The sequence below is a fragment of the Gopherus evgoodei genome, chromosome 4, assembly GCF_007399415.2.
Source record: "Gopherus evgoodei ecotype Sinaloan lineage chromosome 4, rGopEvg1_v1.p, whole genome shotgun sequence".
Taxonomy (NCBI): Eukaryota; Metazoa; Chordata; order Testudines; family Testudinidae; genus Gopherus; species Gopherus evgoodei.
The window spans coordinates 19,509,112-19,536,463 of NC_044325.1; the positions used below are offsets into that span (position 1 = coordinate 19,509,112).

At 42.1% G+C, this 27,352-nt stretch overlaps 1 protein-coding gene across 8 annotated transcripts; it reads left to right on the plus strand.

Moving 5' to 3' along the window:
* Positions 1–2,167: 2,167 nt before the first annotated feature.
* On the plus strand, positions 2,168–26,071 carry LOC115649728 (SERTA domain-containing protein 2-like). 8 transcript variants are annotated; one of them, XM_030558606.1, is made up of 4 exons: positions 2,168–2,362; positions 4,664–5,352; positions 5,650–5,780; positions 22,740–26,071. In XM_030558606.1, exon 4 carries the CDS (start codon positions 22,744–22,746, stop codon positions 23,596–23,598), a length of 855 nt encoding a protein of 284 aa, XP_030414466.1. In that variant the 5' UTR covers positions 2,168–2,362; positions 4,664–5,352; positions 5,650–5,780; positions 22,740–22,743; the 3' UTR covers positions 23,599–26,071. The 8 variants fall into 8 exon arrangements, with proteins under 8 accessions (XP_030414466.1, XP_030414464.1, XP_030414465.1 ...); XM_030558604.1 differs by having other exon boundaries at positions 4,664–5,006; XM_030558605.1 differs by having other exon boundaries at positions 2,168–2,326; positions 4,664–5,006.
* The last annotated feature ends 1,281 nt before the right edge of the window (positions 26,072–27,352 follow it).

Genomic DNA, 27,352 nt, shown 5'->3' on the forward strand with positions numbered 1-27,352 from the left:
ATTGATGGGAGATACTGTTGCCTGCTTCGTATTTACAATGTCACCTGAAAGTGAGAACAGGTGTTAGGATGGCACTTTTGTAGCAGGTGGGGAAAGGTATTTACATGTCAGATACACTAAACATCTGTATGCCCCTTCCATGCTTCAGCCACCATTCCAGAGGACATGCTTCGCTGTTGATGATGCTCATTAAAACAATAATGCATCAATTAAATCTGTGACTTTACTCCTTGTGGGGAAACTTGTATGTCTCCTTGTCTGTTTTACCCGCATTCTGCATATATTTCATGTTATAGCAGTCTTGGATGATGACCCAGCACATGTTCGTTTTAAGAACACTTTTACAGCAGATTTGACAAAACACAAACAAGGTACGGAAGTGAGATTTCTAAAAATAGCTACAGTACTCGACCCAAGGTTTAAGAATCCGAAGTGCCGTCCAAAATCTGAGAGGGACGAGGTGTGGAGTATGCTTTTAGAAGTCTTAAAAGAGCAACACTAAACTAAAGAACCCAAACCACCAAAAAAGAAAATCAACCTTCTGCTGGGGGCATCTGACTCAGAGGATGAAAATGAACATGTGTCAGTCCGCACTGCTCTGGATCATTATCAAGCAGAACCCATCATCAGCATGGACACGTGTCTTCTAGAATGGTGGTTGAAGCATGAAGAGACATATGAATCTTTAGCACATCCGTCATGTACATATCTTGCAATGCCAGCTACAACAGTACCATGTGAACATCTGTTCTCACTTTCAGGTGACATTGTAAACAAGAAGTAGGCAGCACTATCTCCTATAACCAACCTTGTTTGTCTGAGTGATTGGCTGACCAAGAAGTAGGACTGTGTGGACTTGTAGGCTCTAAAATTTTACATTATTTTATTTTTGAATGCAGGTTTATTTGGTACATAATTCTACATTTGTAAGTTAAACTTTTACAATAAAAAGATTGCACTACAGTACTTGCATGAGGTGAACTGAAAAATACAATTATTGTTTTTTACAGTGCAAATATTTGTAATAAAAATAAATATAAAGTGAGCACTGTACCCTTTGTATTCTGTGTTGTAATTGAAATTAATATATTGGAAAATGTAGTAAACATTTAAAAATATCTAAAATAAATGGTAGTCTATTGTTTAATAGCATGATTAATCATGATTTTTTAATCATGCAATTAATCACAGTTGATTTAATTGCTTGACTGCCCTATGAATAACAACTTTTCAAGCATATCTTCTTGCAAGCTACCCTAGATTTGTAGCAGCAGTTTGCCTTTAACAAGAGAGAGTATTCATAAAATTGTGGAGCTCTTTTTGGAGGCAAAAGACTTTTTATTGTGACAGATGTGCAGCACCAAAAGTAAGTGGAAGGAATGTCCATTAAACTAGATCTTATACAGCTGTATTAATGTGGTGCTATCTATTACGTGTTAAAAAGGTGCTTGGTGCTGAAGAAGACGCTGAGGAGCTGTAGATCTAAGCTGCACATGGGCTCTATGAAGAGGGCCTTTGCTTTTCTTTTACCAGCGAGGGGTCAAAAAACCACCATTAAGGGGCTGCTTACAAATTGGGTCCTTCCTTTTGCCTGTTTCAGTGTTACAACTCGGTTGCCTAATTTGTGGGCAGCCGATCCTTACGGGAAAACGGACGGGGCACCCCCAAGGCATGGGGATCCCTTACGCTCCGACCTAAGTCGGAGGCACAACAGCCTGCGTGCAGCAGCGGCAAGGTAGAAGTCCTGCTCAGCCCCGTGTCGCTGCTGGCTGCTACGCCCACGGCACCCAGCTGCAGCGGGGCCAAGCCGTGCACGCATCCCGCGGCACCACGCTGCCCCAGGACCGCCGCCTGCCCAGCCCTGCGCGGGAGGAGACCCGTCCCTCCAAGAGCGGGAGGGGCGCGCGCGCTCCGGCGGAACTGCGGCTGCGCCCATTCCAATTGGATGAGAAGGGGTAGCCACCCCCGCCCTCTCTGGCTCCGGCGGCTTTGTGATTGGTCGCGGCTGTTGGTTAGGCAGAGCCCACCCCCCAAAACTAGCCGGCCAGTGAGAAAATGGTTGCTGGGCTGGTTTGAAGAGCCGCTGGCCAATGGGAGCAGGGCCTGCTGCTGGCGGGCGCGGCGCGCGCAGCTCCCCCCCCCCCTCCGGGCTGGCCGTGGCGCCGTGTGCGGAGGGGAGGAGCTGAGGTGGCCGGGGCCCGGCGGGGGTGGCTCTCGCCTCCTCCTGGAAGGAGTCCGAGTCCCAGCCCCGCTGAGGGAGCCCGGCTGGCTGGGGAGGGCAGAGCAGCCTGCGAAGGAGCGGGCGGCCCGCTCGCTCTTCTTCCAGGTGAGGCACCGGCTGGAGCGGGGCGACCGAGCAAAGGTGATGCGGTGCCTGGCGGGGGACTTGTCGGGAGGGGCTGGCTGGCGGGGGACGGGACCTGAGGGGGGTGGGGGGCCACGGGGGAACCTGATCTATGGGTGGGGGGGGGCGAGTCTTGGCGGGGAGGACCTGGCTGGCTGGGACGTGGGGGGAGGACCTGGCTGGCTGGGACGTGGGGGTGGGGTCGGGCTGGCTAGCTGCTTGCAGGGGCCTGGGGGGGTGGGAACCTGGCCGGCTGCGGGGAGGATCTCTGGGAGGGGGCACCTGGCTGGCGATGTTCAGGCGGGGCTGGGATGAAGCGCTCAGATGAGTTGTAATTAGCCTGGTTGAAGTCGCTGGAAAACCAGGCAGGAGGAAGGGGAGGAGAGGAACTTTTCACAGTTCAGGAAGCCCAAGGTTATCTTTGGTTTTGCTGCTGCTCATTGCTGCTGGGGGCGGCGCAGGCAGCCGTTTTCGGGAAGTACCCAACTTGTCTAGTCTCTCCTCACGAAGGCCAGATGGTGGCAGGCTCCCCTGGGCTTTATTAGAAATGGTGCATTTGCAATATAGCTGTAGGGATGGCGTCAGGGAAGAGAATCTTTCTTGGTCCGTGTCTGTGTGTGCTTTATCATTTGCAATTATTTAGCTTTTAATCATACTGCCTTTTGGAAAAACGCTGATTGCAGCCGCTACATAACTGCTTTGTACCTTTATCGTATGTCTCCTCGTATCTGCTTTATAAGCTCTCAAGTTTGCCTCAATTTCCAGCAGATGGCTCATACTCACCTATTATCCTAGTCTCTTATATGCATATTGCAAATTTGCTGCACTAATAAACACGATTAATAATTTCTGCTCAAGATAGGGCTGCAATTTATTGAGAGAGGCTGCAGCAATTTAGAATTGAGGTGCCTTTACAGAGCTATATGGGAAGCTTGCATGGTGGCTTTTTCTTTTATATCTGATTCAGCCAAGTGTGTTAGATCTCTCAGTTCTGTGGGCACTAAATTAAATTCAGTCAAGTTGAAATAATATAAAAAAAGTTACTACAGTGTTTTTAAGTTAAAAGTGGACCACAAACAAATTGGTACTGAAAGAATGAACATAGAATTGGAGGGGGACAGAAGGAAGAGGAATATATTTTTATAGTCTATAAAACTGATAACTATTTACAGAATAAGCAATTAGGTTCCTAGCTTATGCTAAAAACAAATGCTTTCTAGTATATAGGCCACTTGGGTTTGATAGACTTTTGTATTTTGTACTGTCACTCATTGCATACAAGTATGAAATAAGCTAAGAATGGTAAACTGGTGGCTTGGAGCATGAAAATGAGTTATAGTTAAGGAAAAGATACTCTCTTTCCAAATAATGACAGGTTTCAGAGTAGCAGCTGTGTTAGTCTGTATCTGCAAAAAGAACAGGAGTACTTGTTAGTCTCTAAGGTGCCACAAGTACTCCTGTTCTTTCCAAAAGCTAATCCTCTACATAGTTCTTTAAGGTCTATATGTAAAGAAATTAAGATCAATACACCTTGAATTCCAACAGTCTTTCCAGCCAGAGATCAAATTTTGAAGGATATTACATATTTTTCACTTTTGTTAAAAACCACTTTTGCATTATGAAATCTTTTTATAAATCTCAAGTTTGAAACTAAAATCCTTTCTTACGTGAGTGTGCACACTGACTTGCCTGCTCCACAGCTGTTCTTGAGTGCTGGGCTGACCATTTAAAATGTGAAATCTCATTAGCATTCTTATAAAGGCTATATTCCCCATGAGCTTCACAAATAGATTTTTTTTAAAGTAGATTAACTTTCAGGCCTATCAACCATGTTAGTGCTTTTTTTTTTTTTAAACAAAACAAATAAAGTCATGCTTTTTTAATGTTCTACTCAGTGTTAAAAACCTATTTTAATTTCTTGTGAAGAATGGTGCAGATCTTCAAAAAGCCAATTTCTGTGAGGAGTTGGGAGTTGGGTTAAATTGGCAGTCTCAAACCAAGGGTGGTGTTCTGCTGAATTATTACTTCTCTCTTTATGAGCTGGTCCTGTGTGGTGAAATTTTGAGGTGGAAAAGCAAACATTTTACAGAGCTCTCTGTAGCCAGATGCTAAGAAAGTAAGATGTTCTCTGTTGTTAGAATATTAGAACTAATTGCTATGTTAAATGTACTTGCCAATAACAAAAATATTGGTTTATGAATAATTGACTATGATTGTTGAAATGAAGATTTTGAACTTAAAAGCTAGTTCTTGGTTACAAAGGAATATGTTTTCAACTAGATATAGTGTTGATATTTACTCCAGTGCTGAATTTTCTAGACAGACAGACTACTGTGGCTAGGTCCAAGTTTGAAGAAACATTCCAGGCACAGACTGAAAAAGCACTCAGCTACCAACAGTACATGGGATTCCAGGGGGCAGATAGCTGAAGTCACTGGAGCTACGACAACTTGCATCAGCTGAGGATCTGCTCCCAAGAATAAATGAGACTATCAGAGCAACCCAGTTTGTGAACCTCAGTGGAGGTTGAACAGTCCCTTTTACTTACACCCTCAAGCCTTCGCCTAGCCTACTAGCATCACTTGAACTTCAGCCACCTTGTTATAATCCAAGTTGCAGTTTCTCTTGTGCACTGATGAACCCCACACTCTATGCTCTCTGGGTATGATGAAAATTATACTATGTTGTGTGTTATCAGCAAATTTATGGCTCAGGTCAGTTCACTGTATTCCCCAGTGGCCTTGTATATACTGAAGATGAGGAAATTTGGGTAATTACTGTGAAAAATATTTTCATTAAACAAAAATCTAATAAAATCCAAATCTGGATGTCTAATGCCATCTCTCAGTAGATATCAGTTTTGAAATATGTACGTTATCCAGAAAGATTTACTTATAACTTGGTCTGCCTGTTGTCTTTATGGTCATGTTAGAAATCCTCTGAAAGAGAAGAGTTTGTTGTTGCAGCATGTTGGATAAGATGATGCAAAATTAATATCTCCGAAACTGGTATGTGGTGGTCAGTTTTCTGTGCCATGTTTAATTATGGAGGGTAATTACCATTTAACATGCTATACTGACACTTTAAAATTCTAATTTATATTTTATGAGCCCAAGGCATTGAATGAACTTAATTTTGACTCTTATCAGTTCAGGTTTTTCAGTTGTTTATAGTTGTCCTGTTAGCACTGAATATCTAAAATGTCAGCTTAAGAAAGTAGTCTTAAATTTGTCTTAGTATAGTCGAACTTTTTTTTTTTTGTAAAGCAATGTCATAGTAATCATTTTTATAATTCTGTCCTAAAGTTGCATCATTCTACTGAAGTGGATGACTTGGGCTGTTATCACAGTTTTATAGTTCAACACCTTTTCGGATGAATGCGCTTTAAACAAAATCTAGAATCTTCCTACCTGGAACACCTTTCTAACTTGTAAAGGTAACTTTTTTTTTTTTTCTGTGAAATCTTATTTTTACCTGCAGAGTTTCTATTATGCTTGTAGCTAGACTTAATATCCAGCTTCTAAATAACTTTTTGTGGTAAAATCAACAGCCCAAAATGACAATGGGCTTCCCTATGCTTAGCGGATAGGATAAAATCTTCAGATTTGCTTTGAATGGCATGTTTTATGTGAGTTTCTGTTCACTTAAACATTATAGGGTTTGGCTACACTTGCAGCTGTACAGCGCTGGGAGTTAAAGCTGTCTTCGTACAGCTGTGTAGGGAAAGCGCTGCACTGTGGCCACACTGACAGCTACCAGCGCTGCAGTGTGGCCACATTTGCAGTATTTGCAGTGATGTTGGAGTGGTGCATTATGGGCAGCTATCCCAGCGTTCAAGTGGCTGCAACGTGCTTTTCAAAAGAGGGAGGTGGGGTGGAGTGTGACAGGAAGCCTAGGGGGGAGAGAGTGAGTGGATTTTTGGAGCCGAGGCTGTGTCAGCTCCCTGCCTTGCAAATTCCGACCATGTCCCCCACCCCTCTCTCATTCACTCTTAAATGCAAATAGCCTTCAGACCAGATAAGCAGCTGCTCTGAGGGACACACAACCCCCCTCCCCCTGCCCCTGTTTCTCTCCTTAAGCAAACATTAGCTGTGGACATTCCCTGCCTGCCTCTGCTCCAGCACACAGTAGCTGTGTTTGTTTTTCGGATAAGCAGCTGCCGGAGTTCACAACAAAACAAAGAGAGGCATCATAACAAAACAAAGAGAGTTCTTTAGTTAAAAGCCTTATGGGAAGGTTCCGGAGGTCAGTTACAGTGTATAAGATTAATCACTGTTTACACTGGCACTCCAGCGCTGCAGCACCAGTGCTGTTCTCTTTATTCCTCTTGTCCATGTGGAGTACAACCAGCGCTGTAGCCAGGGAGATTCAGCGCTGTATATGCCTTGCCAGTGTGGACGGGGAGTAGTTGCAGCACTGTAAAGCCACTACCAGCGCTACAACTCTGCAGTGTAGCCAAGGCCTATGTGTTACAATAAATTGTTTACATAAAACCCCATTTTTCTTGGTTTTAATAACTAGGGCCCCAATCCTACAGTGAGCTCTGGGGTGCATGCTCATTGGCAGACCCTTCAGCTGCAGGAATTGGGGGGCCTTATGGGGGTATGTCTACAGTGCAAAAAAATAAAAATAAACCGTCTGGGACTACAGACTCCGGCTCATGCTAGAGCAGTGGCTCTCAACCTTTCCAGATTACTGTACGTCTTTCAGGAGTCTGATTTGTCTTGCATACCCCCAGGTTTCACCTCACTTAAAAACTACTTACTTTTGCATTCTTATGTCTGATTTTATAAGAATCACTGCACCTTGTTACTGAAAAATTACTTTCTCACTTTTACCATATAAAACAAATTGATTAGAATATAAATGTTGTACTTACATGGCAGTGGATAGTATATAGAGCAGTGTGTGTAAGTCATTGTATGAAATCTTAGTTTGTATTGATTTCCCTAGAGTTTTTATGCAGCCTGTTGGGAAAAATAGGCAAATATCGAGGTGAGTTGATGTTTCCTGGGGATACCTTTGCATACCCCTGCTTGAGAATCACTGCACTAGAGCAGTAAAAATAGCAATGTACATGTTCCCCCTTGGGCTCAGACACCCACCCCTCTTGCTTAGCTTCAGAGCCCAATCTCCAGCAGGACTGCAAACATGTACACTGCAATTTTTAGCTACGTAGTATGAGCCCAAATCTGTACACCCAGGTTCTGAGGTTTGTTGCTGTGGGGTTGCAGGTGGTTTGTGTGTGTGTTGTGTGTTTGACATACCTGTGGTACATTATTGCTATACTCTCTTGTGAGGCAGTGTTTCTGATATATGCTGCTCTACCATAAGATCTTGGGTGTGATTAAAAGAATGAATCCCAGTTTGGCCCAGTCAAATGTTTTAATGCACTTCAGTGAATTGTGTGACATATTAAAATGTATGGCCTTATGTATGAGGAAAAACACTGCTGCTGCCCTCCCCTCCCAATATCAGTTACATGTATTTATTTTGGTGGTGGAAACTTTGATTCTCTACCAAATCCACATACTAGCATTTCATCATTCTGAATAATCTAAATTCTCCTGACAGTGGATTTTCATGTGAATCACTGCAACTTATATGCAGTTTCTGTCTATGCAGGGCCGGCGCTACCATTTAGGCACCCTAGGCAATCGCCTAGGGCGCTAGAATAATTGGTGGGCGCCGTTTTGCCGGAGGGGGCGGCAGGCGGCTCCGGTGGAGCTGCCGCAGTGGTGCCTGCGGAGGGTCGGCTCCTCACGTGGTTTCGGTGGAGCTGCCGCAGGCACGACTGCGGCAGCTCCACCGGAGCCGCAGAGCACCAGACCCTCCATAGGCACCACTGCGACAGCTCCACCGGAGCCGTGGGACCAGCGTGCGGGGTGGCGAAATTGCTGTCCGCGTAGGGCGCTCAAACCCCTAGCGCCGGTCCTGTGTCTATGGCATTACATATCTGATCACATGCAATAGTTTTGCATCTTCAGTAGGTAGGTGACTTAGAAAACAGTTGGAAAAAAACTATTCCTTCTCTATCAAGTAAGGAAAGCTGGTAATAGGCATTACATTGAATCTGATCTTTTATTTAGTTTGTCAGTCCAGCTGTATTTTGCTTTGGTGGAACCACAGTTAAAAAGTTCAAATTTAATTAAACTTTTTTTTTCCTGCAGTTTCTAAATTTAGTAACTTTTGATCATGTTTGCTTCAGTTCAAATTTTGAACTGTTCTGTTCTGCCTTAGCTTAAATGACAACCCTCCCCTTCTTCCCGCTGAAACCCTTCACCCAAAAATCTTAGCTGAAATGTAGCTGCTGCAACACTTTTTATACACTAAGGGTACATACTTGCAGGATTCACAGCTGAAAGTGGAGTTATACGCACAAATGACACAAGTTTGGGGACAACCTTTTTGAAAGATATAGGTTTTTTTCTAAAAGCCATGCTACCTCATTACTCTCCTGCAAGTGACTCTAGTGATAGATGTTAGATGCTAAGAGTACTTCTTGTTTATTGCTATAAGCAGTCCCAGAGACATCACACCATGCAGTTATAGCAGGTAAAAATATAAATCCTGACTAAGTTGCTTCTTTCCCAGAATGACATACCGAAACTAATAAGTAGCAGTAAGTGAAAAACTGTTCATTTTCTGTACATAGAAAACTGATTACCGTTGTTTTACAAAGAATGACTTGTGACTGGGGGTCTTTTTAGTGTAGAAAGTCTCTTAGCATAATTAATTATTTTTATTGCTCAACTTTTCCACTCTTCACCTCTTATTTTTAGATGAAAGTAAAACTTTTCACTTGAGTAGCTCCTTCTATCCAAGGACCTTAGTACCTTACAAACACTAGTTTTTAGCTTTGTAACATTCCTGTAAAAGTCTGAATTCTCCTGTGTCTATAGATACTGAAACTAGTGCAGAGAAGTTATAAAATAGAACTGAACTCCCAGTCTTGTGCTTTACAAAGGCTATTGTTTCTCCATTTATTTCATTTAGTGCTCTTTAGAATCCTGTCTGTATTAAAAACATTGTTTGGCAGGTGGATTGTCCTCATTTGTAATTTTATGAAAATCTTGTCACTGTGTTCAGATAAGTCCCTCTATTACTATTAAAAGTTAACTGAAGCATCTGTCAGCATTTGGGGACCAAAAATATGTCCTGCTCTAAAATCACTTAACTTTATCTGTTCCCCTTTTTGAGGAGCTATTTCCCTTTGGATTCTAGCTCCAGTAGATAACTTCACTGTACAGGAGCTTAGATTTTTTTTTTTTTTTGGAAGCAACAGAGAGTCAAGGCAGTATGTGGGAATATTCCTCTTTAAACTATTTAAGACATGCATAGCTCCTATTTAATTTCTCATACCGTTTGGCTAAAATAAAAAGAAAATGCTTTTCTTTAAGTCTCGTTCTGTCTGTAAATCTAGAATCATATCTTATCATTTAGTATAATATATTTTAATCCTTCTTGTTTCACCTCATAAAATGACCCAGCCCAATTGTTAATAGAAACCTGAGTTGAACTGTAAAATCCTCAGGGACCTTGGCTAGCAGGGCACCAGTTGTGATTATCCAATCACACCTTGCTGTGTTATGTAAGCTATTTTGGGTTGTCAGTGTAAATCCATTCCTAATGTCCAACCTGGTCACTTCTGTTTTGTCCCTTGATCTCTGCTCCATTAACAACACTAGCTTCTCTACCTCCTTTGCTGCTCTTGTCTCTCTTTTGTGGGGAGGAGAGGGAGCAGCCATTGCAGGAATACTCAACCTCCAGTTGTCAGGACCTTACTGCGCTAGGTGCTGAGATAAAATGTGGGTACATATACTCCCTTACCCTTGGATGTTTGCAGCCTAAGACAGGATGCAACAAGTACGTTAGTTAATACATTAAAGATTGTCATGCTCAGATACTACAGTGATGGGAGCCAGATAAGTACCACAGATGGATAGGTAAGTGGCAAATAGTAGCAGGGAAGGAGAAAAGATGAGGATAACAAGTTCACACAGTTACATATACTAGCTGTGTGCACAATTTGATTGTTCTGAATTATAACTTTCTAAAAGTCAGCTACAACTACTTCCTTTCTAGATGGCCGCTGTTAATTTGCTGACTTACTGTAAGCACCCTTATGTCTCTGATGTCTCCGTACTTCCTCGTATGTTGTTCTAGTGCTTGGAACACCACTCTTTCAGAATCTATTCAAGCCCCCAACTCTTCACCCTCACCTAATTCAAATTATTGCTAGAAGTCTAACTTCTCTAGTATTGCCTGCATTAAATGAGCGTTTACAAAAAAAAGAAAGGTACCGCCAAGATGAATGAAAACTTAAACTGGGTCATCACGTAAAATCTCCATAACCTGTGCCCTTTCTTGCCCTATCCTCTTGTCTGTCAAGTCCATCACTTATATTGTAAGTTTGGGGCATTGAGACTTGTCTTTTAGGTGTTTTATGTTAAGTGCCTTGTACAGGCATATGGGCACTCTAAAATCTGAAATTTTGAAAGCATGTCAGTCAATCTATATGCCATGTCTGAATGAGTCAACATGATGCAGCTGTGAATAAGGCTAATGTAATTCTGGGGTGTATTAGCAGGAGTTTGTATGTAAAGCCAGGTGATTGTTCTGCTATACTCAGCACTGCTGAGGCCTCAGTTGGAGTACTGTGTCCACTTTTAGGCACCATACACCAAGAAAGATGTGCGCAGACTGGAGAGAGCTCAGACTAGAGCAACAAAAATGATAAAAGGCTTAGAAACCTTATCTATGAGAAAAGGTTTAAAAAAAATTGGCATGTTTAGTCCTGAAGGGAAAAAAGATTGAGGAAGGATCTGATAAGTATTCAAACATATTAGGGGCTGTTATAAAAGAGACTGTGATCAGGTGTTCTCCATATATACTGAAGGTAGGCCAAGAAGTAAGGGGCTTAATCTGCAGCAAGGGAGGTTTAGGTTAGATAGTAGGAAAAGCTTTCCAACTGTAAGAGTAGTTAAACTCTGGAATAGGCTTCCAAGAGAGCTTGTGCAATCTCGATCACTAGAAGTTTTTAAGAACGGATGGATGAATGCCGATGAGGGAAGGTCTAGTTCAGTGGTCCCCAAACTTTCAGTGTGGTGGGCGTCAGATGACCAGCCGCCAAAATGCCACCGAGAAGCAGCGTCATCAAGAAGCGTTGCCGCTGAAATGTTTATCTGGCAGTTGCGCTCCTTGTTGGCAGGGCGCTCCCTTGTCAGTAGGTGAGTGCACATAAATGCCCTGGTGGGGCACCATGGCACCCGCCGGCACTGCGTTGGGGACCACTGGTCTAGTTTTACTTGGGTCCTGCTTCAGCACAAGGAGCTGGCCTTGATGACTTTTCAGGGTCCCTTCCAGCTCTGTGTTTCTGATTTTGACTTTCTTGGTATAGTTATTCTAGTTAGTTAGTTCTTGGAAATAAGAAGGGCAAACATGATTGTTGTGGCTATTCCCACAAGATAGCATACCTGACTTAAGCCTGGTCTACTTTACAGAGTTAGGTCAACGTAGGGGAGCTTATGTCAGCCTAACTGGGTAAATGTCTACACTGCAATGTTCTGCCTGCTGATTTAACTCGCCCGCTACACCGACCTAATAACTTCACGTCCGTGAGAGAAGTAGCATTTAGGTTGATGTAGTTAGGTTGATGCAGTGTCTGTGTAGACACTGTGTTGCTTATATTGCCTGTTGCTGCCTTTGACAGATGGAGCCCTCTCAGCCTTGGGATTTCGGCTGTTGGCCCAGGGCAGTGGGGCTGCGGTTGTCAGTGCCCCACAAGGCCCCACTAAAATCGGTGCAAGTGCTTTTGGTGAGGACCCGCACTGCAGACAGAAGGAGCGTAGTGTGGACACAAAGATCTGATTTACCTACTGTGGTTACTGTAGGTGGACCTAACTTAAGTCAACTTAATTTTGTAGCATAGACATGCCCTTAAATAGGCATAAGTTCAATAAAGATGATTGTAAAAGTGACCCCTTGTGCAGAAAGAAACTCACCAGGAGATCCAGTAAAGCCAAGTCAGATTGTAAAGCCGGGGTGGGCAAACTTTTTGCCCTGAGGGTCACATCAGGGTATGGAAATTGTATGACGGGCCATGAATGCTCACGAAATTGGGGGTTGGGATGCAGGAGGGGGTGAGGGCTCTGGGGTGGGGCTGGGGGTGCAGGAGGGTGCTCTGGGGTGGGACCAAGGGGTTTGAAGGGCGGGGGGGGAAGAATCAGGGCTTGGGTAGGGGTGTTGGAGCGGGTCAGGGGTGCAGGCTCTGGCTAGCACTTACTTCAAGCAGCTCCCAAAAGCAGCAGCATGTCCTGCCTGCAGCTCCTACATGGAGGCATGGCCAGGCAGCTCTGCACGCTGCTCCTTCTGCGTGTGCTGCCCCTGCGGATCCTGTTTGGCTGCAGTTCCCAGCCAATGGGAACTTTAGGGGAGGTGCTTGGGGTGGGGGCAGCTTCCCTACGCTTAAGAGTCGGATGGGAGCCATGCTGCTGCTTCAAGGGGTGCCCCGGCTGGAGTGCCAGAGCGGGGCAAGCCCTGGACCCCACTCCCCAGCAGGAGTTCGAGGGCCAGATGAAAACATCTGAAGGGCTGGATGTAGCCCCTGGGGCATAGTTTGCCCAGCCCTGTTCTAAAGTCAGAAGAAACCATTGTGATCAGCTAGTCTGATCACCTGCATAATACAGGCCAAATGCTTCCTTAGAGATCATGTCCATCAGCATGTATTGTAACAGCAAATGAATACGTTAGCCCCCGTGTTGGGTGTTGTTCATGAGAAGGAAAAGTGTGCACACTGTATACAGTCCTAGATTCTATAAATGCAATTTCTTGGAAGCTTGCTCTTGTTGAAACTTGGGGTATGGCTACATTTGGAATTTCAAAGCGCTGCCCCGGCAGCGCTGCGAAGTGTGAGTGTAGTCGGAGCAGCAGTGCTGGGAGAGAGCTCTCCCAGCGCTGCATGTAAACCACATCCCTTACGGGTGTAGCGTGCAGCGCTGGGAGCCACGCTCCCAGCGCTGCTGCCCTGATTACACAGACGCTTTACAGTGCTGTATCTTGCAGCGCTCGGGGTGTTTTTTCACACCCCAGTTGCAGTGCTGTATAGTGTGAGTGTAGCCAAGGCCTTGCACCACATGCAGTTCTAAAGTTTGGCATTGTTGCATACTTCTAGTGGGATGTTTTATGAAAGGTGGAGAAAGAGGAAACAAGGAAATGGGCTTGCCCAAGCAGAAATAGGAGATTCCAACTCAGTCATTCACTGCTTTCCTCCTGTGACTGCAGTTCCTCACCACATGTCAGCAGCAGCTGCTCTGCAGCATCAGTCCCCGTGACAGATGGAGCTGGTGTCTTCCTCTAAAATTGTAGCACTTATATAATCTGCCACAGGCTTCTCAACATTTCTGGGAGACTTGAGTGTTTCTTTTGCATCGCTGCCTGCTCTAACCAGGCTTCCCATTTGGCATTCTTTGCTTATGGTTGATCAGTGACATACCTTCCTGTCTCCTCCCACTTCCTTCATACTTGAGTAGAGTTTAGAATTGTGGCCCATAGTTGCTTTCGCCCAACCCAAAGGGGCAAAATTCCTGTGGAGCTACCATGGGTCTTAAGTGGAAAGCATGCTGCTCAGCCAGCACCTGCTCCAGACTGGATCTGTGGATGTGAGCTCCTCTGGCCTTACCGACATGGATGGGAATATTTGGCCCTCTTAACAGTGAAAAGTAAGCTTTTTTGACTTACTATGCAAAAAGTAATTAAGCTTTCAAACTCTTAATGTAAGCTTTCCATCATAAATGACGTATAACTCAATGTTGGTTCACATTGTGTGCTAACTTTGGTTAAATAGATGAGAGGACAGTACCCAAAACACTGAAGTGTAGAAGTCCCTATTTTTAATTATTCTGTGTATGTCGTGACCAAGACTCCAATGGAGACTCTAAATTATTTTCTAGAACATGTCCTAGTTTTTATCTAAATTTAAGGAAAGTGTAATCTATAACTTGTCCTTTCATTTCTAACTGGATAAGTACAAATCTCAGGTTTATATTGACATAGGCTTTAGTCTCTGCTCACTTTGTATATTTACAGTGGAATTTTGAAATCACTAACCACATGATCATTTTGCTAGGGCCCTATTTTGAGTGTTGAGTAGCTTCCTGGAATTAAGCTAAAGCGAGAAGGATACACTTCACAGCAGATTCCAGAAGCTCCTCCTACAATTCTAGCATGTCCAGTTTTTGCTTCTCTGTTGTCCAGATTGTACAGTTCTGTCAGCTGTTTAAAAGGCCTGACAACTGGAGAGCAGTCACTCAGTAACATAGGATTATCTGGGTATGGAATTGATAGAGGTTGGTTCTTCATCTGTAACAAAAATTATAGTGGGAAGTAGATTACAAAATTAAACAATGTGGTCATAGTTCCATGCTGTGTAATGGAGCAGCACTGAAAAAAAGAGTACTTAGAAAAAATTACAATACTCTTAAAAGGTAAGTTATCCATAGAAACCTGGAGCAGCTTGTTAAAAGATATACTCGTAACAATTTGACAAATTATCTTATACTAGAAAGTAAAGCAAAAGGCCTGATTAAATGTGGTTTATTTGGTAAGAGAGGCTTCATGCCTTTGTAGGTCAATGTTTGAGTGTATTTGACACAGAATTGAAGTGTAAAATGACGGTTGTATTATGGTTACTAGTGAAAACGTTCGCTGCAGAGTTATTGCAATGCTGCTTTGGTTTTATTATCCTCTTTAAAAATTTCTATACTTCTAAAATTATCTAGCTTCTAAAAACAGACTTGCAGCATTTGTTTAGTTAAGCAGACAGCCACATTAAACAGGTATAAAGGCTGCTGCAAATAAGACTAGGTATTCTAAAAGTCCCTCCCCCTTTATGGATTTAGAAATAGATTTGGTTAAAAACAAATTTGCTTTGGTCTCACTTTTCTTCATGTATTAGAAGAGCTAAATGTAATGTTTAAAAAGCTACAATCACTCAAACTGTATTGAACATATCTAGAACAGCTAGTGTTGAGGTGGAATTTGTTTTGTTTTGCTATTGTGGGAGGAGGTAAGGGAGGGCATTAATGCATGTGTGTGTTGGAGTTTAGTGTGTTAGACACACTATGTGAAATGAAAAGTTAAACTATATAAAACTGTCATGCAATTTTCATGAATTTCAGTACAGTGAGCTGGAATTTAGCTGAGTGTCTTCTACTAAAATTGATGGTTTTGCAGTAACTAAAACACTGTGCACCTCTCTGAGAGAGAATGTAGGGATTATCATTTATCCATATTAGTCAAATTGATTACTTATAAAGGTTCCTGAATTGACGATGAAGCCTAAATATGTATTGCAGAAAAATTACATTGACTTTGCAAACTTCTAGTTATTTTAAACACAAGAAATACTAGATTTTGGTGTCCTATACAACCTTAATTTGGCCCTCTTGTCCATATGTATTAAGAGAGTCTTTATTTAAGTGATCACATACTGTTTTTTTCATTCAGTGTCAGGATGGATGACGCTCCCTGAATGGGTAAGCTATTCAGTATTTTTTTATCCTTGTTCAGCATGTGGTTCCAGGCCATTTTGCTGCACATTATCTAAACCCTGCACTGATTACAGAATTAGATATTTTCTCATGGCTTTTCTATGACACTCATCACCATAGCAGATGGCTGCTTTGCAAACACTAATTAAATTATTTTCACCAGGCTCCCATGGGATGGGGTAGTGACATTATTCCTAAAATAGATTTCCCCCTGCCTCAAGATTGTGCCCCAAATTGCCAGAGAATCTCAAGTTAGACACCCAAAATTAGAATAATGTAGGATCTGATTTTTGAGTATTTCACATTATTTTTGCATTGTATATGTTTAAAGCACATTTTCTATAGATTTGATCTACAGTTAAGTCCTCAGCATTTCCGTAAATCAGTCTCCAGATGTCTTAAGTTGAGCACCCAGAAGAAAAGAGAGATGCAGTTAATGGCCTCTTTTTAAAAGTTTGATTTAGGTGATTTGCTCAGTATAGTCTCTAGTCTTGTTCTTTGAAAAACTGAACTATTTTTGTGGAAAACGTCCGCCCAGACGGTTGACAAACTGAAAGCAACATCTTTATAATGGAAAGTATTAGGCAAGTATTAGGAAAGTATTAACAATAGGCAGAACTACTAGCCCCACCTGTAACTTAAAAGTTCATTTGAGTGGCAAATTTGATTTCCTCCAGGAACATCTACATCAAAACACACAGACTATGAGGGAGTCTCACTTTCATTCCTTTACCACCTACAGTGTCTTCCTTCCCCCTGCTGCTCCATCTCTTGCATCCTGTTACCTTAGACAGTACTCTTCAGTTATGTTCTGATTCAGTTCAATTGTGATGCAACACAAAGAGTGACACACAGTGTCAATAAATGCCTGCTGACTAGTTTCAGCGGTGGCCTAGAAGAACTGCATCACGCCACTGAAGATGCCATCACTTGGCTAGATGGCTATGCACACTAAATGTATGGTCCAGGCAGATGGATGCATTGTCCAGATGGACTGCAGTATGTTTGAAAGTCTGAAAATCTGAGACGGGATCATCCTCTGGGGTGAAGGGGGCTTTCTTCCTCCATTCCCCTCTACCCAGAAATCTAGCAGCAGGTTGTCTTAATGGATAATGTGTGGTAATGGTCTGGCAGCTAAAGTAGGCATCTGGACTACTGCTGACTGTACCCAGTACTCACATGAAAGGGAAGTCGGGAGGCCTTCTACAGTGTGCTGGGCCTGGACCCTGGCATGCAAAGGATCTGATATTAATCTGCCACTGGGTGTCTAATTCGATTGTTTAACATTTTATGTTGAGTCTGGGAGTAAACTCTTTCCAGTTGTATGGACAAAACCAGGTCCAGGCTTTACCAATGTCTTCAGCAGAAACTGAAGTCCTTTCCCCCCCTTCCTTTTTTCCCCCCAGAACTGCATGTTCTAACTGAATATTAGCCACGCTGTGTTCTCTCTACCGCAACCAAGTAGAAAAAATACTCAACTCAAATACAGAACTGCTTGTTTTTTGTTCTAATGTGTATAGTAGTAGGACTGGTTAATATCAAGTCATTGTTGTTTTGAGCCACTTCATAGAATCATAGAAGTGCAGGACTGGAAGGGACCTTAATGGGTCATCTAGTCCAGTCCCCATCACTCAGGCAAGACTAAGTAATAATTAGACCATTCCTGAAAGATGTTTGGAGGTTTTTAAGAACAGGTTAGACCAGGGTTTCTCAAATTGGGGTCAGTGGACCCCTGGGGGTCCATGAGGGTACTCCAGAGGGTCCACAAGTCATGTCCAGGGCCACTGGCCCTGCTGATCAACTCCTCCATCTCCCTCCCAGCGTCTCCTGCACACGGCTGAACAGCTGTTCCACAGTGTACAGGGAGGTACTAGGAGGGATGGGGAGGAGCGGGGATAGGGCTTGCTCAGGGGTGGGAAGAAGAGGGGCAGGGGTGGAGCGGGGACAGGAAGAGGTAGGGTAGGGGTGGGACCTTAGAAGGAGTGGACTAGGGGCAGGGGCTGAGCATGAAAATTTTTTAAATCAAAATGAGGGTCCTTGGGTAGCTAAAGTTTGAGAACTGCTAGGTTAGACAATGATGGCGATTCTCCAATTTGTCCCACATCTTCCTGAAATGTGGTGCCCAGAGGTGGACACATTATTCCCACTGAGGTCTTAGCATGAATTAGAGCAGAAGAATTACTTCCAGTGTCTTGCTTACAACACTCTTGCTAATACATCCTACAATGATGTTGGCTTTATTTTGCAACAGTGTTAAACTGACTCGTGTTTAGCTTGTGATCTACTATAATCCACAGATCTCTTTCTGCAGTACTCCTTCCTACCTATTAATTTCCATTTTTTGTATGCGTTGTGACAAAGTTCTTCCTCTACCTTGATGGGTCCTGTGCTTATTGGCGGATTTGCTCACCTCACAGATTCACCCTGTGGGTCAGGAAACAGCCCAGAGACCTTCCCCTCTGGTAGAAGCCACAGTCCAGGTCAATTCCTCCTGTGTTTGATCAGAGGTTGGGAAGTTTGGGGGCGGAACCCGGGCCCACCCTCTATCCAGGTTCCAGCCCAGGGTCCTGTGGACTGCAGCTGTCTAGAGTGCCTCCTGGTACAGTTGCACGACAACTACAACTCCCTGGGCTACTTCCCCATGGCCTCCTCCAACACCTTCTTTGTCCTCACCACCAGACCTTCCTCCTCATGTCTGATAATGCTTGTACTTCTCAGTCCTCCAGCAGTATGCCTACTCACTCTCAGCTTCTTGCACACCTGTTGCTCCTAGTTCCTCACACACACTTCCTCTTCTCTGGCTCCCTTTGCTCTGACTGGAGTGAGCCCTTTTATAGCATCAGATGGGCCTTAATTGGAGTCAGGTGCTTAGCAGGTTAATTGGAGTCAGGTGTTCTCATTAGCTTGGAGCAGCCCCTGCTCTGGTCACTCAGGGAACAGAAAACTGCTTATCCAGTGGCCAGTATATCTCCATTCTACTACTCTGCTGTTCCCAACTGGCCTGGGTCTATCACAGCATGTAATTAAGTGTTCTTTCCTAAGTGGAGTACTTTGCATTTGTCCTTGTTGAATTTTATCCTCTTTACTTCTGACCGTTTCTCCAGTTTGTTCAGATCATCTTGAATTTTAATCCTGTCCTGCAAAGCACTTGCAACTCCTCCCCGGTTGGTATTGTCCACAGACTTTATAAATGTATTCTTTCTGTGCCATTATCTAAATCATTTTATGAACATATTGAACAGAATTGTACACAGGAACAATCCCTGCAGGACCCCACTCAGTATGCCCTTCCAGTTTGACTGTGGTGATTACTCTTTGGGAATGCTTTTCCAATGAGTTATGCACCCATCTTATAGTAGCTTCATCTAGGCTATATTTCCCTAATTTGTTTGAGAAGGTATGCAGAATTGTTGTAGCTGTATCAGTCCAAGGATATTAGAGAGACAAAGTGAGTGAGGTAATATCTTTTATTGGACCAACTTCTGTTGGTGAGAGACAAGCTTTCCAGCTACACACAGCTCTTCTTCAGGTCTGGGAAAGGTACTTGGTCCAATAAAAGATATTACACTACCCACCTCTTACTGATTTATTTGTAGGCAATTCTGTGGTGTTCTCTCTATTTGTATGCTGTAAATGTGAGCAGTTGTCTGTTATAGCAAAATATGTGGTTTATAAATTGTATAGTTAGTATTATGTTGAGACTCATTATAAAACTTTACCTCCCTTTTAGCTTTCTGAAAATCTTTATATACAGTTTTCTGTGTGTGTTCTCAGGCGGTAGGTGAATTTGAGGAGAGGGGGCTGACGGAGAGAATATGAAGCAAAATCTATTCACTTTTTGAGATGAAAGGGTAGAGGGAGGACTGGTGTAAGATTTTATGAAGTTATAATGAACATGTTACTCGCTGCTGAATTTCTCAAGCTGAAACTTGGCAATTAGTTCTTAGTAAGGACTACAGCACATTCTCCTCCCCCCACAAAACAGTGGAATAGTAACTTTTACACATGCAATACAAAATTCCTAGTATGTTTAGAGCTATGGGACTGAAATAGTCCAGCATACAAAGTTTTACTTTCCCCTTCAAGTTAAAGTAATTAACAGTGAGGAGTAACTAACCAGTGGAACAATTTACCAAGGGTTGTGGTGGATTGTACATCACTGGCAATCTTTAAATCAAAATTGGATGTTTTTTCTAAGATATTCTCTAGGCATAACTTCAGGGAAGTTTTCTGGCTGGTGTTATTCAGGAGATCACAGTAGATTATCATAATGGTCCCTCCTGGCTTTGGAATCTATAAATCTGTGAAAAATCAGTTTTGATGAGTAAGAACAGATCCAGGAATTTATGGGGTTTTATATAAACGTTGGCAGTTATGGAACAGTTTTGGGAGGAAGACTGAATTCTGGGTACTGTTTGTAGGTGGGCAGTTTGGGGTGGGGGTGGGGGGAGCTACATACCTATACTGGGGAGCAGTGTTCCCTCTAATTTTTCCCACCCAGGTGCGGAATGAATTTTGTTATGTGCACCACTGTTGAGGTGATGTGACACATCACCTTCATATCGGTCAGTGCACATAACAAAATTCATGTGGTGGGGGTGAGGCTGAGAGGTTTGGCGTGTGGGAGGGGGCTTAGGGCTGGGGCAGAGGGTTAGGGTACAGGGGTGTGAGGACTCTGGGGGGTTTGGGCTCTGGGCTGGGGCAGAGGGGTGTAGGAGGGTCCTCTGGGGCTATGGTGGGGTGAGGACTTCCCCACAGCTCTCTCTTCCCCACAGCAGCACCTGGGCTGTGGGGAAAAGCATCTCTTCCCTGCTGCAGCAGCTCTGAGGCTAGGGCCGCAGGATAGATGCTCCTCCCCCAACCCCCGTAGGTCCAGGCTGGGGCCGAGCCAGGGGAGGGGCCCCTGGGCCCATGGCTGTGGCATAGTTGGGGCCGGAGGGCCACTGTGGCAGATTGGAGGTTGGGTTAGGTTGGGACCAGGGGAGAGGGGCATCCCGGCCTCAGCAGGTCCCTGGGTGGGTTCCCTGAGTGCCTGCATAGTGCTAAATAGGCTGCTGTGCAGCTTATAGGGACCTTAGCTGGGGAGTCCAAGATGAATACCTCTGTTTTCAAGGCCTTAACATCTGTGGGATCATCTGAAAGCGAGAGCCCACAGGAGCCTGCAATTGTCATTTCTGGTGCCATGCAATTCCACTTACCTTCTCCAGTAGCATCACTGAGAAGCAGCAGTCTTGTTCTTTCCCCTTAAGATTTTTCAATACGCTTCAACCTGCACTTCTTCCATTTGGGAATGAAACAGCATGATGCGTTCTACTCTCCACTTAGCTCATTAAGGGAGACTGTAGGCTTCTCGTTTGATTTTGTTCTTGGTCTTAGACAGTAGTCTGGAGTGTTCTAGTCCCCAGAAAAAATAATTATCCATAAATCAAAATCCCTCACTCTTTGGTGTAATGACTGGCAGGATTCTTGACCAGCAATGAAGAGAGCTGTCCTGCAGCCACATTCCCTTGCCTGTCCTTTCTGACCCCTTCCCTGCTGCCTTTTCACTGCCTGTATTTTTAAATTGTCTGAACATTTAGTGGCATAAGCACGTAAATGGCTTGAAATCCCTGATGTAATGTTTTAAGGCAGCATAAGTGCTGACAACATTCGTTGAGAAGTTTGCCTTTATGAAGGAACTTAAACGCTCCTAAGTCCTTTGGGCTGACTGGTGCTTACTGGTATACATTAAATGGGATGCACTTCACATGTATATACGCAAGAAGCACATCTACATATGAACACTGACTGAAGTGTTGTAGCCACGTCAGTCCCAGGATATTGGAGCTTACACAGAACTTTTCTTCAGGTCTCTGTAAGCTTGAAAGCTCGTGTCTCTCCAACAGAAGCTGGGCCAATAAAAATTATTGCCTCACCCACCTTGTGTTTCAAACACTGACTGAATGCAGTTTTCTATTGTGACAGTGTAGTAGCTCATTTTCTATTGCTCACAACTTTATTATATAACCATACCTAGTGGCTGATCTGCTCAATGAGAGCTACTACCTCTACATGCCAAGTTTCAAAATCCATCTTGTAAATTTCATGGCATGGGGAGAGACTGGTGAACTCAACTCAGACAGCTTCCTCTTCCAGTTGGGAGAGGAGGGGAATTCAGGAAAGGAAACTTCAGCCTGCAAGGTGTAGTTTTAGGAAGCTTTGACCATATGAAAATAAGGTTAATGAAACCTGTTTTGAAAGCTTAACTATAGTATCTACTAACAAGTGAATACTACTATAATGCAAATTGTGAAATATTCATTATAGCTAAGGCAATTATAATAATGAACCTCTCTTTACTTGGCAGGATAGCTGTGAAACTTTTTTCCTATCTTCATTGAATTCCTCTGTAATTCTGTCTTTCTAGCCTGGAAAGGTTGTGAGCTTTATTCCAAAATACTTGATCTAGTAAGCCTGCAAAATGTTCAGTTTAAAAAACTATCAGCTATTAAAAAGCCTCAATATGGTCCTGTTGATGCAGTTTTTTGTAGTTATCACTATTGTTAAATACAATTCACATCTCATGATTAAATAGCTGAAGTATTTTTTCTCTAATCTAAAAATGTAAGCATTATTAGGAATCTAGTTGGAATCTATCTTAATAGAAATAAAAACTTCCGGGGAAGAGAGGATATGCTCCCTTAGCTATGTGTGATCAGCTCTCATTAGCATTGATTAACTTAGACAAACTGTCTCCACTTTCCCCATTGACTACTGTTAGGAATATAGCTTTTGTAAAAGTGTGCTGTTTTCCTATGATGCTTAATTGAAAGTGTAAAAGATTGACTAGAATTTTTCTTTTGCAGGTTCATGTTGGGGAGAGGCCTAAAACGCAAGCTGAGTGACTATGAGGAAAACATGGCTGGTCTCTCAAGTGCCTTTGATTCCAGTCGAAATCTGCCATATCCACTTAAAAGGCAGTTAGTGCTGAATATGTGCCTCACTAAACTGCAAACTTACAAAATGCTGGTGGAACCAAACTTACACCGTTCTGTGCTCATAGCCAACACAGTAAGGCAGATTCAGGAGGAAATGAGGCAAGAGAGTAGCCAACAGCCAATTAATGTATGTAGTGGCATTGCTCCCCATCCTCACAGCTACCCAGGAATTGATTCATCTGGAATTTCTTTACATTTGCCTTCAGGTAGCAGCCAGCAAGAGTCTAGCTGTTGTAACTCATGGTCTGCAGAAGGCCCAATTGAAAATAGCCTGCTGATGGTTTCAGACGATGACATGTCATCTGCCATTTCATCTATTCTGAAGGATTTGGACTTCATGGAAGATATAAGTCCACCTACTTCTTTGATTCCAGCTGGAGATGATGAGCCGCTGAAGTCTCCAGAAAACACATGTCTAAAGCTAGAAGATGATAGACAAGATTTGAAGGGAGCTGAATGTGTATTTGGTTCCTTTGAAATTTCAAATTCGACCAGTTACTTAAAAGATTTGGCTATAGATGACATCTTTGAAGATATTGACACTTCAATGTATGATTCAGACTTCTGCTCTCCCCTACTAATGGCACCTAGACCACCTTCTGCTGCTACAGAAGAAACATTGAAAACCTTCCCATCTTGCAATTCTTCCTCAACAAACAATATTCCGATATGTAGAACAGATCTGAGTGAGTTGGACCATATCATGGAAATTCTTGTTGGATCTTGATATTTATTTATTTATTTTTTAACCAAAGATACTTTCTGTACTGCCACTTAACATTGGTTTGAGGATAAAGCCACTGGGAAAGCTGCAAGGAATTTCTTTTAAAACAAAACAGAGTTGTTCATGAGTAGTTCTTAAAATGTCTGTTATAAATCAAAAAAGTGGCAGTTTTTAAAAATAATTTATTTGATAAATTGTGCAATCATCTTTTCCCTTCTGGGAGTGCGTGTGTGTGTGTGTAGTGACATAAAGACATATGCACGTATCCTTACCCACCACCCCTCACCCCCTTTGAGTAAATGTTTATGTGCAATTTTTAATTTGTCAGAAGAATTTACATACAAAATGAATTTCAAATGTGAATCTCTTATGAAGCCTAGATTTTATTTTTAATATTAAAATACTTGCCAAGTTGGCATACATTGGAGTTGCATATTTGGATTGTGCAAATCCATCAGCATTACTAGAGATATAGGTATATTTTAAAAATATTAAAACAAATGTCACTTTGGTCGGAAAAGCAGACTCAAGATACTTGTCAGTGAAGTATCTTGCATTTTCTAAAGCATTCAGAACTATTTATTTTTGTAAATTTTATAGTCTTTCTACACTTTACTACGTTATTTCATCATAGTACAAATATAATGTATTTCTAGCTGGATGTGGCTAGTACTACCTCTATAAGCTGAAATGCTTTGACTCTTTCCAGTGCTTTGTCTAAGATTGCAAGTTTTTTTTTTCCTTTTTGTTTCTCCATGGTATTTTTCTGTTGGAGGAAGGGGGGGCATTTTTAATTAATTAGATCCTTTGTTTGACAGTGATGACCTAGCTGATTTGTGAAATTAAGAGTATTAACTGTTTAAAATTTCTACAAGTATTTGCAAATGTAATTTATATGTATAATATCCAATTTAACATTTTCTGTCAGTATTATGTGCTTAGATTTTAAATAATCTTGGCATTCTTTAAATTAGCATTTACTGTAAAGATAGCTTTTTATTCTGTTTGGAGAACGCCATATTGTCGTCTTAGTCCTGTTTTCACTACAAAGCTTTTTTTTAATGTGCAATATTACTTACAGATACATATTTGCACAGATGACATTGTAGAAAGAAATGCTTTACATTTAAACTTGTAAAGTAGCACCTTGGGAAAGGTAGCTGAAGAACCAGTGTCTCTGTATTCTTTTAAGAAATAAGTTGAGCATTTCTTATAGTACCAACATTTACTGTGTTGAATACTCCTGAAATGTTCTTGTAAATGTGGTGGGTCATTTCTGATGACTAAGTACTGTCTTGTGAAAGCTCGGGGGTCAGCTCACTCTGATGCAGTTGCAGGACTGGAGCCTAAGTGTGCTGAAAAAGTATGTTTCCAGTACGGAACAGAAGAGTTTGGTGGGTTTTTCTTTATATTATTAGTTGAAGATGAGGTTTGTAGTGAGAACTGTTGCTCCATGTGATAGTGGGAAATACATTTTCCCTCAGACTGGGGTTTTTATTAACCTCTGGAGTGGCTTTCTAAACTGTACAACACTGGTTTTCCCTTGAAACTGTAAAACTGTTTCAGTATAGCCATTAACGCTGCAGTACATTTAGGACAAAAAAGTTTATAGTGAGTTTTAAAAGCTTCTATAGTTCATCTCAGTCTCGCCATTTCCTATGTCATTTCTGTTTTCAGCCAGTAGCAGAAGTTTAGCAGCAATAATGTCTCCATTTTGAATAAAGATAATTTTTGCTTTTTTTTAAAAAGCATGAACTCACTCATGTTCACTTCAATGCCTTTTGCTCAGAGCACTGCTTAGATCTCCCCTAACATCCCTCAGTGTGTTTTTTAAAAGTGTTTGCTTTTGTTCCATTCTTTAATTTTTTTTGTGGGTTCAGTATCTGAAAAAAATATGAAGAGCAAGAAAATGTGCCGTAAGTATTACATCTTAAAAACAAGGGGTGAAGTCCTGGTCTTGCAGAACAATGGGAGTTTTGCTATTAACTTCAGATAGGCCAGTATTTCACTTGCGATCTTTAGTCTTAAATATGCTGCAGCATTGGTTATCCTGTGCTAAGATCTCCATTTCAAACCATGTGAGTTCCCCAGTTAATAGTCTGTACCCCAGAACTGTGCAAACCCAGGTTAGGTCACATTCTCTCAGCCATCTGGATTGTTTGGCAATTGAAGGGTATAAATATATGTGCTCAATGTTAATGGTTCTAATAATTAATCTAGATATTCTGATGGTATAAAACATTCTAAATCATTGGATAAGGGATTAGTTGGGAAAATGTATAAATAGCTACTGAGAAGATACAGCTTCAGAATGTACACAGACTGCATTGTGTATAGACTACTCTGGCTTTTCTTCAATCTCTACTTTTGTATGTAAAGAGATGCCTCAATAAATCCTTGAAATATTACTGTGATGAAGCAGAATTGGGTTAAAGATACTTCTAATGTTGGTCACAGAAATAAAAATCGTATCTAATTTCTTGTTTGCATTTGCAAATGTGGACTTTGACAGTGCAGTAAATATCAACCTTTTTTTGTTTAGTATTACATTCATACCATGTAGCAAATAGTGTTAACTTTACTATGTTCCCACCATATTCACCACCCTGCTCTGCAGAAACATAAGAGGTTGGGGGAATTAACTTCACATGCAATTGCTGTAAACTAATTTCTTATACACTTTGGTAATTCATACAAATTTGTGAATACAGTAGATGACACTTCATTATTTCTGTTGGTCATATCGCTCTTGCCACTAAACTCTAATTCTTAACTGGTTGCTTAGTATCCCAGTACCAAAACCATAAACTGATATGTAATGCAGTGGTGGGTGGTATGGTATTTTGTTTAAAAGGAAAGTGTTCCATTTTAATAATGTACAAGTTAATTTTAATTCAGTATAAAATAAAATCAGAGACTAGCTAGGGAGGCCTATTCAGTTGTTTAGGAACAATTACTTTTCAATTTAGCCATAATTTCATGAAGTTTCCAGTATGAGTGTAACAAATTTACCAACCTTGCCAGTATTCATTGAACTAATGAAGATCCAAAATAAATGTTTCCCTAGCAGGTTGCTTTTGGGAATAACCGTTTTAATAAGAGAACTTGCCTATCTCTTCACACCCAGACCCCATCTCTCTAAAGCCACATCTTGACAGAACAGTGGTGGTTGGTTATGGGAATTCCTCCCAAGTCAGTGTGCTGGGAAAAGCCTCACTGCTCTTGATAGTCAAACGTCACTTTCCTACCAGTATTAAATGTAGTTTCCCCTGTCTACACAAATGTACAGCAGTTTTCAGCTTAGTTTGCAGGAAACAAGATGCACTGTTTTTCTTGGTGGAAATACAACTGAGATCAGAGGCTCCCATCTGTGTATGGGGACTAATAGTGCTCTTCACTCAGCATTCGTGGAAGTTAGCTGTCTCCAGTGGGAGAACAGACCCCATTGATAGGGAATATATCTTTGAATGAGCTTATTAGTTTAAAAGTAACATCTTCAGGGTAACTTCTCTTATTGGTGAGTTGGGATATGTTAGAGTATGCAGTGCCTTAAAAATGTTGACTCTGTAAGTTGTCTTGCTGATACAGAATATTTCATATCAGGGTAAGAAATATGGATAAAATTGCTTTCGTGTGTGGCCCAGACACCTAATCATGTGTTCTTACCACAAAAGAAATAACTGCCTTTACATGTTATGGAATTTAGTTTATTAAACAGCTTTATAAAGGACTCATTTGCTTAAAAAGTGCAGTTGTA